This window comes from Phocoena phocoena, chromosome 12, assembly GCF_963924675.1.
Source record: "Phocoena phocoena chromosome 12, mPhoPho1.1, whole genome shotgun sequence".
Lineage (NCBI taxonomy): Eukaryota > Metazoa > Chordata > Mammalia > Artiodactyla > Phocoenidae > Phocoena > Phocoena phocoena.
Window position 1 is genome coordinate 67,413,971 of NC_089230.1, and position 13,587 is coordinate 67,427,557.

A 13,587-nucleotide genomic window follows, 5' to 3' on the forward strand; every position below is an offset into this window, starting at 1 on the left:
GTGACTATATGCTGATTATTCTTGAATCCACAACTCCAGCTAGATCTCTCTGTGAAGCTCTTTACCCTTATTTCCAAATATTTGTAAGTCTCATAAGAACCTTAAACTCAGCATGTCCAGCTGTACTCATTGCCTTGCCCGAAAGACTGATGTAAACTCCTGTACTTCCTTACCTGGTAAAGGGGGCCATTGCCCAAATAGTCACCCAAGTCAGAAACCAAACTCTCAGTGTTGACAGTTATTCACCCCTCAGATTGCACATTCTACCCTAAATGTTTCTTCCATAAATTACTGGGATGGCTTCCTTACTAGTTTTCTTGCTTCATTGATGCTCCGTCTCTACTTTACGTTGAGCTGCCATTGAAGTGGGTTCTCTACAGTGTGATCATTTAATAATGTACATCAAGCTGTTTTTATTACTTTTCAAAGTAGTTAAAATGACTTGAAAATGCAGTCAGTTTTAGGATTTATGAAACTCATTTGCAGCTTTTCAGAATATAGAGGCAGGACCACACTGATCTTGAATATGTCCTGAAAAAAAGCTTAACAAAAATAAATGTCTTTTTCTCAGCAGGTTTTTCTTCTAAAAGTTCATTTTGGAAGGTTACAAGCTAATGTAAAGATACAGTCAGTTGGTTTCTAGAGAACTTTGTTTTTATTGTACTGTGTATCCATCAGTTATTTTCCGTATCTAGTGAAGTGTCTCACGTGCATGTGTGTGTGCGTGTGTGTGCGTGCGCCTATGTTCTTTAGAGTTGTGTGTTTGATGAAATACCTCCTTATTTAAAATGCTTGGAATCTTTTAGTTTTAAGATAAAACTTTAGACCTTAGAAACAGTTGTAACTAATAAATCAGTATATGTTATATTTAAACTTATAGCTAGTGCTATAAATTATTTTCTAAGCAATTTAAGCTGATAGGTTTAATAGTTATAAAAGAAGGCCAAGCTTTAGAAATGTATTTTATAAAATGATTGAAATGTTTTGATTGCAGGTTGGGGTTTTAAAGTAAAACATAGCCTCTGAAGTGATTTATTAAATCAAAATTGTTTTATTTTTTAGGTGTTCATTGTACCCATGGTTTCAATCGCACTGGTTTCCTCATATGTGCCTTCTTGGTGGAGAAAATGGATTGGAGGTATTTGTTTCTTGTTATAATGGAAGAAGACATACTTAGTAATTGATAAAAATTTTTTATTGCTTTTTCAGTTATAGCATTTTATATTGCCAGGTTTTTGGTGAAGTCATGAGTAATATGATTGATTCAAGTGGTTCTCATTTTAGATTTGGTTAATCTTTCGAACACCATTCATTACCTGGTGTTTTCTACTAAGTAGCACTTTTGAGTGCTTATGGATCCCGTATACTATGCATTTTCTTTTCCAGATTTTTTTTCACATCTTACAGAATTATCAGAGACAAGTTCTCCCAATATTTTGTGTACGTTTTCACCTTAGAGGTTACTATTGTTTTTCTTTTCATTTTTAATAGTACCTTTTAAAAATACCTATTGAGTACTAGGAAAAACTTAAATGCTATACAGAAAAGGTATTTTGGGGGACAGAGCTATTCTGTTTAGACCAATAAGCATGTCTTTCTGAGCAGCTATTATTTGTAAAGTGTCTTTTTAGATTCTGAGAGATTAGAGAATGGGATATTACTAACTGAATTTCCTCATTTACTTTGAAGGTCTTTACTTTTGTTTACAAAGCCTTTCACACAGTAGATCCTTCTCTGAATATAATCAGCTGAAGTACACATGTGATTGTATATTTTCCTGTTCATTCATCCTTGGGGGTTCTCTACTGCATGCACTTCTAGCCCTGCCTTTCTGGCCTTTCAGATGCTCTACACAGTAATGCTACACGATACAGACTCCTATGTCAGACTCAGCCTATGCTTAGCCTCTCTCTGATGACCTGTACTCTTAATGCCTGGGTGTGTTGAAAGTTCCTGAAGAACCAGCATGCTTTTACTCTCTTTTCATATTGCTATTCACATTTCTTTGATGTTTTCGCTGAGAGTCAGACCTCAAACTTCAAGGGTTTACTTAAATTCCTTACAGACTGTACCCAGTCTTGTCTATACACTCATTGCGGTTTATCTCTAGAGTTTTGGAAATTCCCATGTACTTATGTTAAAAATGTTTCAGAATGAATTTGTCTCTTAATAGATTGAATGCCTTGAGCGTGGGGACTGTGATTTGTCCATTTTAGAAAACCTCTATTATGCTTTGTATAATAGCCTTAAATGTAACAAGTGCATTTTGATAAATCTGCATAAATGGAGAGTAGTGAGGAAATTGCATGGTGTTTATTTTCCATAGTATTGAAGCAGCAGTTGCTACTTTTGCTCAAGCCAGACCACCAGGAATTTATAAGGGTGATTATTTGAAAGAACTTTTTCGTCGCTATGGTGATATAGAGGAAGCACCACCCCCACCTCTATTGCCAGATTGGTGTTTTGAGGATGATGAAGATGAAGATGAGGACGAGGATGGAAAAAAGGAATCAGAACCTGGGTCGAGTGCCTCCTTTGGCAAAAGGAGAAAAGAACGTTTAAAACTGGTAATGTTTAAAAATACTATTATAGTCTTTACCTTTTCTTCTGCAGCTTCATTGAGACTTATGCAAACGGAATGTTAACTATGTTTGTTTAGCTAGATTTGTTATATTATTTCATTCTGGTTATTTCCAAAGACTCTTGATAGCCATGGATCTTTGCCTTTTCTACAAGAAAAGTTTCAGTTATATAAATTCATCCTGTTTTTGTTTCTTAGGTAAACCAAAGAACTCTTAGATGTTAGATTGAGAATTTATTGTTTCTTTGCAAACTATTGTGAGATTCTAACTAAATATGGAGTGAAAATTTTTACTGATGCTTTACAAAATTGTCCCATAGTTAAAATAACTGCATATAAATTCTGCTCCTTTCCATGGGTGGTGTTTTCATATTTTTCTGTAAAGTTGAACTCAGAAGATTCTTATTTCTTCTATAGCCAACTCCTGTTAATCTTCTAGAAATAAAAGGCCTAAGAAAAAACATTAGGCATTACCTTCTTTTCTCGGGAGGACAGGAGAGATGTTGAGAAGAAGATTGCTGGTTGTACTTGTACATACACAAGTAGATGGTGTAGACCAAAGGGTAAAGTTAGGGAAAGTGTGGTGGTAATTAATTGTTCATAAAGATAATAATTAAGGTGTGTGAGATATCATGGTTGAGCAGTAAATCCCACAACTCATTTATTAGTATGCATTGATTGACAGGCAAGGAAGAAAATTCCTTGTTTTATGTAAATAATAAAATACAGTTATTTAGGGCTTAAAAAAAGTCTCTTGTTTGAAAAACATTGTTTTAATATGTATTTACACATTTCAAACTTCAAGACTCAGCAGATACTGAAAGTGTAAATTGTTTTGAAACATAGAAATAATTTCAAAAATAACTTAGTTTTTTTTACTCTGACTTATTTTCTGGACTAGTTTTTTACTCTAACTCATTTTCTGGACTTAGATATCTGAAATTACTGAATCACATACCTAGAAAAATAAGAATCACATTCTAAAGAAAGTCTAATAGCATAATATGACATATAGATGATTACCCTCTTATCACTTCTTTGAGGGAATTCAACTATATTTTTTAAGAATAACATTAATCATGAGCATATGCTTAATGTATTTTTGAATTATGATCTAGTATTTGAATGTGTAAAAGAGTTTAAAACAAACAGTTACTATTTTTACAAAATAGGGTCAAGTTTGCGGCATTTATTTTTCTTTGCCATCAGAAGGTATCTTAAAAATGACATTTATTTTATAAACTTAAGCACCATTAAATCCCTATAATTGCAAATGAGCTCCAGCAGCATTAAGAGGAAGCTAGCTAAGAAGAGCATGTTTCTTTAGGGGAATAAATGACATATAAAATAAAATCCCAAACCTAGTTTCTCCTGGTTTGTTTTGTCAGTTACTAAGAGGGGTGTTTAAAAATTCCCCACTGTGATTGTGGATTTACCTATTTCTCCTTGTAGTTCTGTCAGATTTTGCTTTATATATATATATATATATATATATATATATATATATATATATATATATACTTTTTTTTTTTTTTTTTTTTTTTGCGGTATGCGGGCCTCTCACTGTTGTGGCCTCTCCCGTTGCGGAGCACAGGCTCCGGACGCGCAGGCTCAGCGGCCATGGCTCACGGGCCCAGCTGCTCCGCGGCATGTGCAATCTTCCCGGACTGGGGCACGAACCCCTGTCCCTTGCATCGGTAGGCAACGACTCTCAAGCACTGCGCCACCAGGGAAGCCCTGCTTTATATATTTTGAGGTGATATTTGGTTTATACAAATATGTATAAAAGATTATTTTATCTTTACAATGTCTTAACTTTTAGCATTGTAAAAGATCTGATATTTATATGGTAGTACAAGTGTTCTTTTGGATAGTGTTTGTATGGAAGACCTTGTATCTATCTTTTTACTTTCAGCCTTTATTAATCCTTTATTTAAGGTATGACTCATAAGCATCATGTTGCTGGGTTTTGTTTACCTAGTCATCAGTTTTTGCCTTATTGGAATATTTAGTCTATGTACATTTATTTTACTGATATAATTTAAACTTACTATTTCACTATTTGTTTTTTTTGGTTTGATTTTGTTTATCCCACTTGTGGTATGGTCCTTTTTATCTTCCTTTCTTGCCTTAAAAAAAATTAATTAATTAATTTTTGGCTGCGTTGGGTCTTCGTTATTGGGTCTTCATTGCTGTGTGCAGGCCTCTTATTGTGGTGGCTTCTCTTGTTGCGGAACACGGGCTCTAGGCGCACGAGCTTCAGTAGTTGCGGCTCACAGGCTTAGTTGCTCGGTGGATCTTCCTGGACCAGGGATTGAACCCGTGTCCCCTGCATTGGCAGGCAGATTCTTAACTACTGCACCACCAGGGAAGTCCTCTTGCCTTCTTTATGCTTAATTATTTTTACCCTTCTGTCACCCCAACCCATGCTTGTTATACATTCCTTTACTGTTTTTTTAGTGGTTACCCAATATTTCAGTATGCATCTTTGACTGTTGAAGTCTGGTAAATGTTAGTACTTTTGCCACTTTTTAGATAATGCAAGAATCCAAGAACTTTTGAGTCCATTCATCTCTTACTGCCCTTTTGGTATTGTGTATTTTAATTCTCTCTATACTCTAAATCCCATAAGACATCATCATCATCATCATCATTATATGATTAATATTCATTAGCTATACCCACATATTTATCCTTTCTGGTGCTCTTCATTTCTTTGTGTATTTTTGTGGTTCCATTTGCATAGTTTTCCTTCTAACTGAAGCACTCTCTTCAGTATTTTCTTTAATGTGGATCTGCTGTGACACATTGTTTCAGCATTTGTGTGAAAATGTCTTTTTATACCCCATGATTTTAAGAACAGTTGTTCTTCAAAATCCAGATTCTAGAATTCTGGGTTGATATGTTGAAGATATTATTCCATAATTCATTTCTGTTGAGAAGTTACTTCTTTGAAGAGAATTTCTTTTTGGTTTTGATTTTCAACAGTTTTACTATGATGTTTCTACCTGTGGTTTTCTTTGTATTTTTCCTGCTTCCTACTTACAGTGATTCTTGAATTTATGATTGGATTTTTAAATCAGTTTTAGACAATTCTTGACCATTATCTCTTCAAATACTGTTTTAGATTCATTCTTTCTCCTTTCTCCTTCTACTCAATAGACCTTTTAAATATTATTATTTTTTAAAATGTCTCATATGTTCTTTTCTATATTCTCCACTTTTTTGTTTCATTTTTTCAGTCTGGTTATTTTTTTTCTGACCTATCTTCCAGTGTATTAATTCTCTCTGTAGCTTTGTCTAAGCTGCTGTTAAATTCATCCACTGAGTACTTAATTTCAGTTATTTTACTTTCACTTCTGGAATTTCAGTTTGAGTATTAAAGTAACTTTCAGTTCTCTGCTGGAATTCTGCATCTTGTCATTTAGGTTTTTGAATTTATTAAGGCTATTTTATTTTATTTTTATTTATTTATTTTTTTGCGGTATGCAGGCCTCTCACTGTTGTGGCCTCTCCCGTTGCGGAGCACAGGCTCTGGACGCGTAGGCTCAGCGGCCATGGCTCATGGGCCCAGCTGCTCCGCGGCATGTGGGATCTTCCCGGACTGGGGCACGAACCCATGTCCCCTGCATCGGCAGGTGGACTCTCAACCACTGCGCCACCAGGGAAGCCCTATTTTGTTTTATTTTTAAATCTTTTGGCCATGCGGCTTGTGGGATCTTAGTTCTCTGACCAGAGATTGAACCTGGGCCATGGCAGTGAAAACGCTGAGTCCTAACCACCGGACTGCCAGGGACTCCCTATTAAGCCTATTTTAAAGCCTATGTCAGATAACTCTAGTATGTGGATACCCTCTGGATCCTTGTTTTAGTTTTTCTTCTTGTATTCATTTGATTTCTAGTCAACTGTAGGTTTTGTTTTGTTTTGTTTTTGTTTTAAATACCTGGGTATTTCTGCTTACTAGACATTATGTATGAAAAATTGTGGAAATAATTTAAGGTTCTGCATGCTGTTTTCTTCCTTCAGAGAAGATTTACCTTTGCTCCTACACAGGATTAGGAATAGAACATCTTAACTCAATCAAGAATTGAACTCTTTAGAAGCTAGGCTTTAGTTTTGGGGGGCTGGTCTGTTTTTGATTCACCCCAGTTTTGTAGTGTGGCCCCTTGGGAATTCTAACTGAAATCCTGGAGCATTAAGCAGGACCCCTCTCCTTGGTGATCTGGACTCCAATTTTTGTTTTCCCATTCTTGTGATAAATGCTGAAAGTTCTATTCAGTTTTATAGCCTCTCAGCTACCATTTTGGAAACAGTACCTTTAGAGGAAAATCCTAGAGGAGAAAAGCTATGCCAGATGTCTGTCTCATCTCTCAGGGCTTCCCTTCCTTCTGAGTTCTTGGCCCTTCAGGTCCTTACTGCCTTTCTAATTCTCTGATATCTTAAAACAGGTGCTTTTAACATTTTTGTCTAGCATTTCTCATGGCTGCAAAATTTGTCTAAATAAACTAGTCTGCCATTGCCCAAAGCAGAATGCTTACCTTCTTTGTTTTTGGAGAAAGTAGTTAGATTTGATTTCTGACTGACAATGCAATGGTAATTTTCAAGAACATTTGAGCTTATACTTCCAAAGGTAGAGTTATGAAAAACGAAAATTCTGAAGCCTTATGCCATTTTGGTAGGTTTCTCCTCTTTTCAAACCATAACTAGTAAATACTAAAATTATTAAATATGTTTTTATTTATAAAAATAATATACTGACATTAAAGAAAATTTGAAAACAAATAATCCTTCAACTTTTACCCTACCACTGGCATTTTTGTTATCTTAAAAGAATTTCTCCGCAATTACTTACCTGTCTCTTTAAAAGTGTACACAAGTGACAAACAGATCAATTTTCTTTGTAAAATAAAAATGTGAACATCTAGAAGTATATAGGGTAAGAAGTGAAGTTTTCTCTTTTCCTAGTACATACAGAACTACCTCATTCTTTTTGGCTAGCACTGAAGAGAATAGTTTATAAAAAGCAAACAGAACATTTCTTTAGAAGACAAGAGAGGATATCAATCCATAAAATAATGGCAAGCTATTATGAAGAAGAACCAGTTAGAGACCTTAGAAATGATAATAATAAAGAAAAATGTCAGTAGGTGGGTTGGATAGCAGACTGAAGTTAGCTGTGGAGGAAATTATCAAGCTGGAAGATCTAGCTAAGAAATTCTTCCTGGATGTAGCACAAAAAGACAAAGAAATATGAAAAATAGTTTAGAGTTTTGTAGTGATCTATATGGATGATTTAATAGTATGAAAAGTCATAGAGGGGATGAATACGGTAAGGATATGAAGTGTCCATCTGAGGATAATTTTCTGTGGTACAGCAGGGCCAGGTCAGACTAGTGATTTTAAGCAGCTGATGGGAGGTGAGAAAAAGGACACAGTTGTGTTAGGGTTCCTCAGTACCACCTCTCTTTTGGAGATTCCCTAGGATTCAGCATATAGTTGTACTCACAGCTAAGATTTAACGCAGTGGTATACTAAGATCCTGCTGGATCATAAGTGACAAAGACAAGTGGAGTTTCGAAGAGTCCACGTGCAGGCTTCCTTATGCTCCTTCCCACCAGGGGTCGTACAGAGCTCACTCTTCCCACAGCAATGGAAATGCATCAGCGCATGTGTGATGTTTCTGTCTAGGAAAGCTTGTTAGAGTCTCAGTGCCTAAGGTTTTTATTCATGGTTGGTCATGTAGGCAGCTTGTGCCTAGCGTGTATCAATATTCCAGAATCCCAGAAGGAAAACATTTGTTCAGCGTAAACTATTGCCTGTACAAATAGTTTAGGCGTGATGAACCAGCCTTATCAGCTGACTGAGAACACTGGGAGTCATGTTCCCAGATGCCATCCAGGGGCCAACCTTGCAAGCAGTCCTATTATGCTAACTCTTGCCTGCACACTGGTACAGACTATTCAGGTAGTTTGGTTATGAGCAAAAAGGGTAACTAAGGGTGATTGCTTGATGCAGACATATTCAGAAAAGGCTTTTTAGTATGGAATAAACTCAAGCATATCTATTACTTGAAGATAAGGAGCTAGTGGAATCAATGAAGTTGAAAATAAATGAAATGTTAGAGGAATTAATGATAGAGCAATTTCTGAGGAGATTAAAGGGAATGAAGTTCAAGAGCAGATAGAGAAATAGGTCTTCAGCAAGAGGAGGGAAATCTCATCCTTAGCCCTGAGATTGTGATTTTTCCTCAGTAAATTTCAGCTGCCTGTGTGTGGAAGTGGAGATTAATGGTGGGTTGATACAAGGTCGGCTATATTTAGTATGGGTGTGATGGAAGGATCAGAGGGTAAAGAGTACAGAGGATATCAGGTGAAGGGTAATTGAAGTAATCAGTGATAGGATCTAGGTTGAATAGGAAGTAAGGTCAGGATGGGGGAGCTGTTAGACTGGAAAGGGAGGAGTGAAGGATTGTTAGTCTTGGTGAAATTGAAAAGTGAGCTTAGTGAGAGTAAAAGAGTTAAGCTGTTTAATGAAAGAGGTCAGAAGAGCATATTGGTTTAGAATGTTGTGGGTACCCAGTCAATGTAAGTTGAGTTGATGAATCAAAAGGTGGAGCAGTCTGGAATGAGGATGATATGGCCATGGAGCAGGCTGTTCAAGTTAAGCACAGATGAGAGGATCATTAAAAAAGAAATTACAGGGCTTCCCTGGTGGCGCAGTGGTTGAGAGTCCGCCTGCCATTGCAGGGGACGCGGGTTCATACCCCGGTCTGGGAGGATCCCACATGCCGCGGAGCGGCTGGGCCCATGAGTCATGGCCGCTGAGCCTGTGCGTCCAGAGCCTGTGTTCCGCAACGGGAGAGGCCACAACAGAGGGAGACCCGCGTACCGCAAAAAAAAAAAAAAAAAGAAATTACAGAACTGTGAAGCTTAGGTTGTATGATGGGTCAGATTGTCTCAATGGATGTTAATGTTACCAATATAATGACAGAAGTTAGCATGGTGAGAAATACTGATGGTTTTGATGAATGTGCGGAAGTGACCAGAGGTCAATATATGAAGGATAGAGCATTTTGTTAATTTAGATTATCTGGTTGCAAGTAACAGAAACTAACTCAAACTAGCTTAAGTAAGAAGAGGAATTTACTATGAGTAAATGGGTGCAGCTCAAGCACAGGAATATAGCTGATTCCTTGTTTACCTGGGAGATTTCTGATTCTTTGTTTACGAGGGATATTTAATGTCCTATATCTAAGCTTATGTGTTATAATTTTCGCCACATGCGGAGACTTTCTGAATCCAAATTCCAGGTTACCTGAAGAGAGAACCTGATAGGTTCAGATAGAGTTAGGGGTTCACTCATGCTCCCATCAACTTTGGCTGGAGTGGCATGTTATCTTTCATGTCATGTAACATGGCTTGTGGGTGGGGAAGGCATCCCATCCACAAAGAGAGCCGTTGTGCAACCAACCACAGTGGATGTTTGCTCTACCTGACATCTAGCTGAGTGATGTAGCTGAATGAGTCTGAATGGAAGAGGAACTTTTGAAAGAGGCTGGGAAAGCAGTGAGGATATAAGAGAATTGTTTACACTACTACCATGGGACTTGGGCAGTAGGAGAATGAGTAGCTTTCACTTAAGAGAAAAGTGAGTGGTCTTCTTGGTGCAGAGCTAGCTTCTAGTTAAGACATGGGGTACAGTGTGTTCATGAAAAAGGTTGAGTTTACAGGGAAGGTTATTGGTAAAACTTAAAAAAAATTCTGTGCTATTAGTACCTTCAGAATAAGGATAATGCTTTCTTTTTTTAATTAGTATATACAAGATGTAATTTCATCAGGATATTGAAGTTATGAGTATCTCAATTACTAAATATGTTAAAAAAACTTATCCACCTGGTTAAGCTTTCCTTTGAAAATTTTCTTTAGTTATTATATTTAATGGTAGAAATGGTTCTAAAACAGGAATTTCATTGGCTGATAAAGAGAGGTTATGGTGTAATAGGAGAGGAATGGTATTCTTTGATATTTTGGCTCATGGAACCTCTCTTTAAGGAAAACAAGGTAGATGACATTTTAAATAACTGTAAAATATGATTCAGAATTAGGGGCAAAAAATAGTCTGCTGGATTGACTTTAGGACTCTTCTAAATTTGACAGGGATGTATGTGGACTAAGTATTGTGTTCTTTTTTTTTTTCCTTACCAACGAGTTCAGTTTGCCAAATCTTGCCAGAATGTTGATCATTGTAGCTTGCAGACCCTATTTTTTATTCCCGAATTACGTTAACAGCTAGAGTTGTTTTATAGATATTTCTTGAGACTGATGCCAACCCTCTTATGGGTCTCAAAGTAATTGAATCAAGACTATTTTTTTAGTCTTTAAAATTTCCAGGGGTGTTCTTTATTATTTGATATATAAATTCTCCATCTGCTTCACTTCTCTGTGATATTCTAAAAATATACTTGCTGTGAAATGGGTGAAATACAATAAGACGTTGGATGTAGTTCCGAGTTAAAGAATTTAGATTAAAAATTCAGTGATGAGTAATATTTAGTTTTTATGTTGATACATCCAATGACTGTAGCTTAGCTGCTTTGTCTACTGTTATACTCTTATTCTAGTTTACAAAGGTACATATTGTAGGTTTTTATCTCAAAATCCAAACTCCATCAGTGACACAACTTCTCACCCCCTTCCCCAAATGAGACTCATTGGTGAATGGAGAATCATTGGTGAATGGTATAGTATAGACCTGAGTTCAAATTCTGTTTTTACCACTTGAATAAATTACATAAAATCTTTATGCCTCATTTAGTCATTTGTGAAATAAATATAATGCACGTACTTTTCAGAATTGTTATAAGGATTAGAGAAACTGTTTGTAAAATGCCAGATACTTTGCCTGGCTCTGAGTAAATGGTAGGTAAGATATTATTGCTGTTATGATTACTGAGTAGTACCCATGGATGCTTTGACAACATGATATAGACACTGGCCTGTATATGTACATTGAACATCATATGCTGGATTAAGGAAAACTAGTGTACAATCCCAGGGGAGTTTGTAGAAGCTCCTGTAGCAGACCATTTGTTGCATATATTTGCTCAGATTTCTGAAAATAAATGTATCTTTCAGTCTGGTCTTTGTAAATGGATTTGAACACTAATGTATTTTTCTTTTCCTTTTATTTTCAGGGTGCTATTTTTTTGGAAGGCGTAACTGTTAAAGGTGTAACTCAAGTAACAACTCAACCAAAGTTAGGAGAGGTACAACAGAAGTGTCATCAATTCTGTGGCTGGGAAGGGTAATAAACATTTTCAATATTAATTAAAGTGTTAAATAAAATTTATTCTTATTCTGCAATACTTAACATTAATGCAAACAATGTCATAGCTTCTTTGCTCCTTGAAGTTTCCGTGTTTACATAGAGTTCTTAAAAACATGTTAAGCAAGAGTTTATCAGATTTTTCTCAAGATAAACAGTGTAATAACCAGACTTTTGAGTCAAAATTAGATGACTCACATGTCTTCCTAATGGAATAGAAAATTACTATTGTCACTTTCTGGTATTTGTTTTGTGAGATTGATTCTACTGTTGCTGAGTTTTTTAATTATTATTAAAAAAATATATTATTGTTATTTTTTGGCTACATTGGATCTTTGTTGTTGTGCGCAGGCTCTCTCTACTTGCAGCGAGTGGGGGCTCTTCGTTGTGGTGTGCGGGCTTCTCATTGCGGTGGCTTCTCTTGTTGCGGAGCACGGGCTTCAGAAGTTGTGGCATGCAGGCTCAGTAGTTTTGGCTTGTGGGCTCTAGAGCGCAGGCTTAGTAGCTGTGGGCGCAGGCTTAGTAGCTGTGGTGCACGGGCTTAGTTGCTCCGCGGCATGTGGGATCAGGGCTTGAACCCGTGTCCACTGCGTTGGCAGGCGGATTCTTAACCACCGCGCCACAAGGGAAGTCCCACTGTTGCTGATTAATGTTTTAGTTGCCCTTATCATTTTATTAAGAGAGAAGAGGTGAAACTTGAATGTGCCTCATTTTCCAGTTTTTCTGTCATCAGAAACCTGGGAGAATCAGCTTTAAATATGTTCTGCCCCTTACCATGACTTGAAGATATTTATCAGACATTTCATGGGAGAGGATTCAAGAGAGAGTTCACTGATCGTTGCTCTCAGGTCTTGGTCTATGGTCATTTCTGTTGATCATTGCTATCTGTGGCAGAAAATTGTAATACAGCTGGAACATGATGAAACAGGATTATTGTTAAAAATTCCTAATATAAAGAACTTTTGGACTGGTATACATACAGATCAATAAACTAGAAATAATTTTAACTAAAAAATGTAAATGATGAAGTGCTATCAGTTTTAGTATTCTGTTAAACCCTTGCCAGTGTACTTTAATCTCGACCTGAATTTCTCCTGTTTTGTCACTTCTGGGCATCTTTTGAGGAGAAACTTGCTAACCCTGCAAAGTTATGCCAAGCTGACAGTGTCATGATGGAGGAATATGGGGTCTAGAGCGATGTAAGATAGTCAAGGCAAGATTTAAACTTCTTCCTGAAGTAAAAGACTTGTAGATATACAAAGACTTGTAAACAGTTTGTGCTTTACTGTTTAGATCATGTGTATTAATATTTAAAAATTAGCCCGATAGTCATAGTTTGCAGTGGCAATTATGATCCTGTTAACTTGAGTTCTAAAATGTCAAGAAAATGATAACCTTTTGGTAGCATTTTTGTGAAAGCTGATATTATTCCAATTGACATTAATCTCATGATAGGGAAAACATTGTGCTAAATGTGTGACTCAGGTGAGCTTGGTTTAAGACATGTATTGCTTTGTATGGACACCAGCCATAATAGTAATACAGTGTTCTTCTTTAAGGTCTGGATTCCCTGGAGCACAGCCTATTTCCATGGACAAGCAAAATATTAAACTTTTGGAGCAGAAGCCATATAAAGTAAGCTGGAAAGCAGATGGTACGCGGTAAGTTAGATTTCTTAAAAA

General features: G+C 36.5%; 1 protein-coding gene across 1 annotated transcript in view; it reads left to right on the forward strand.

The window, feature by feature from the left end:
• The window catches only part of RNGTT (RNA guanylyltransferase and 5'-phosphatase), a 219,081-nt gene that overhangs the window by 19,866 nt on the left and 185,628 nt on the right, over positions 1–13,587 (forward strand). Inside the window, exons 5-8 of the mRNA XM_065888674.1 lie at positions 1,063–1,138; positions 2,327–2,567; positions 11,775–11,884; positions 13,465–13,566. Of these exons, the coding sequence (XP_065744746.1) occupies positions 1,063–1,138; positions 2,327–2,567; positions 11,775–11,884; positions 13,465–13,566 (529 nt within the window). The remainder of the gene's footprint in view (positions 1–1,062; positions 1,139–2,326; positions 2,568–11,774; positions 11,885–13,464; positions 13,567–13,587) is intronic.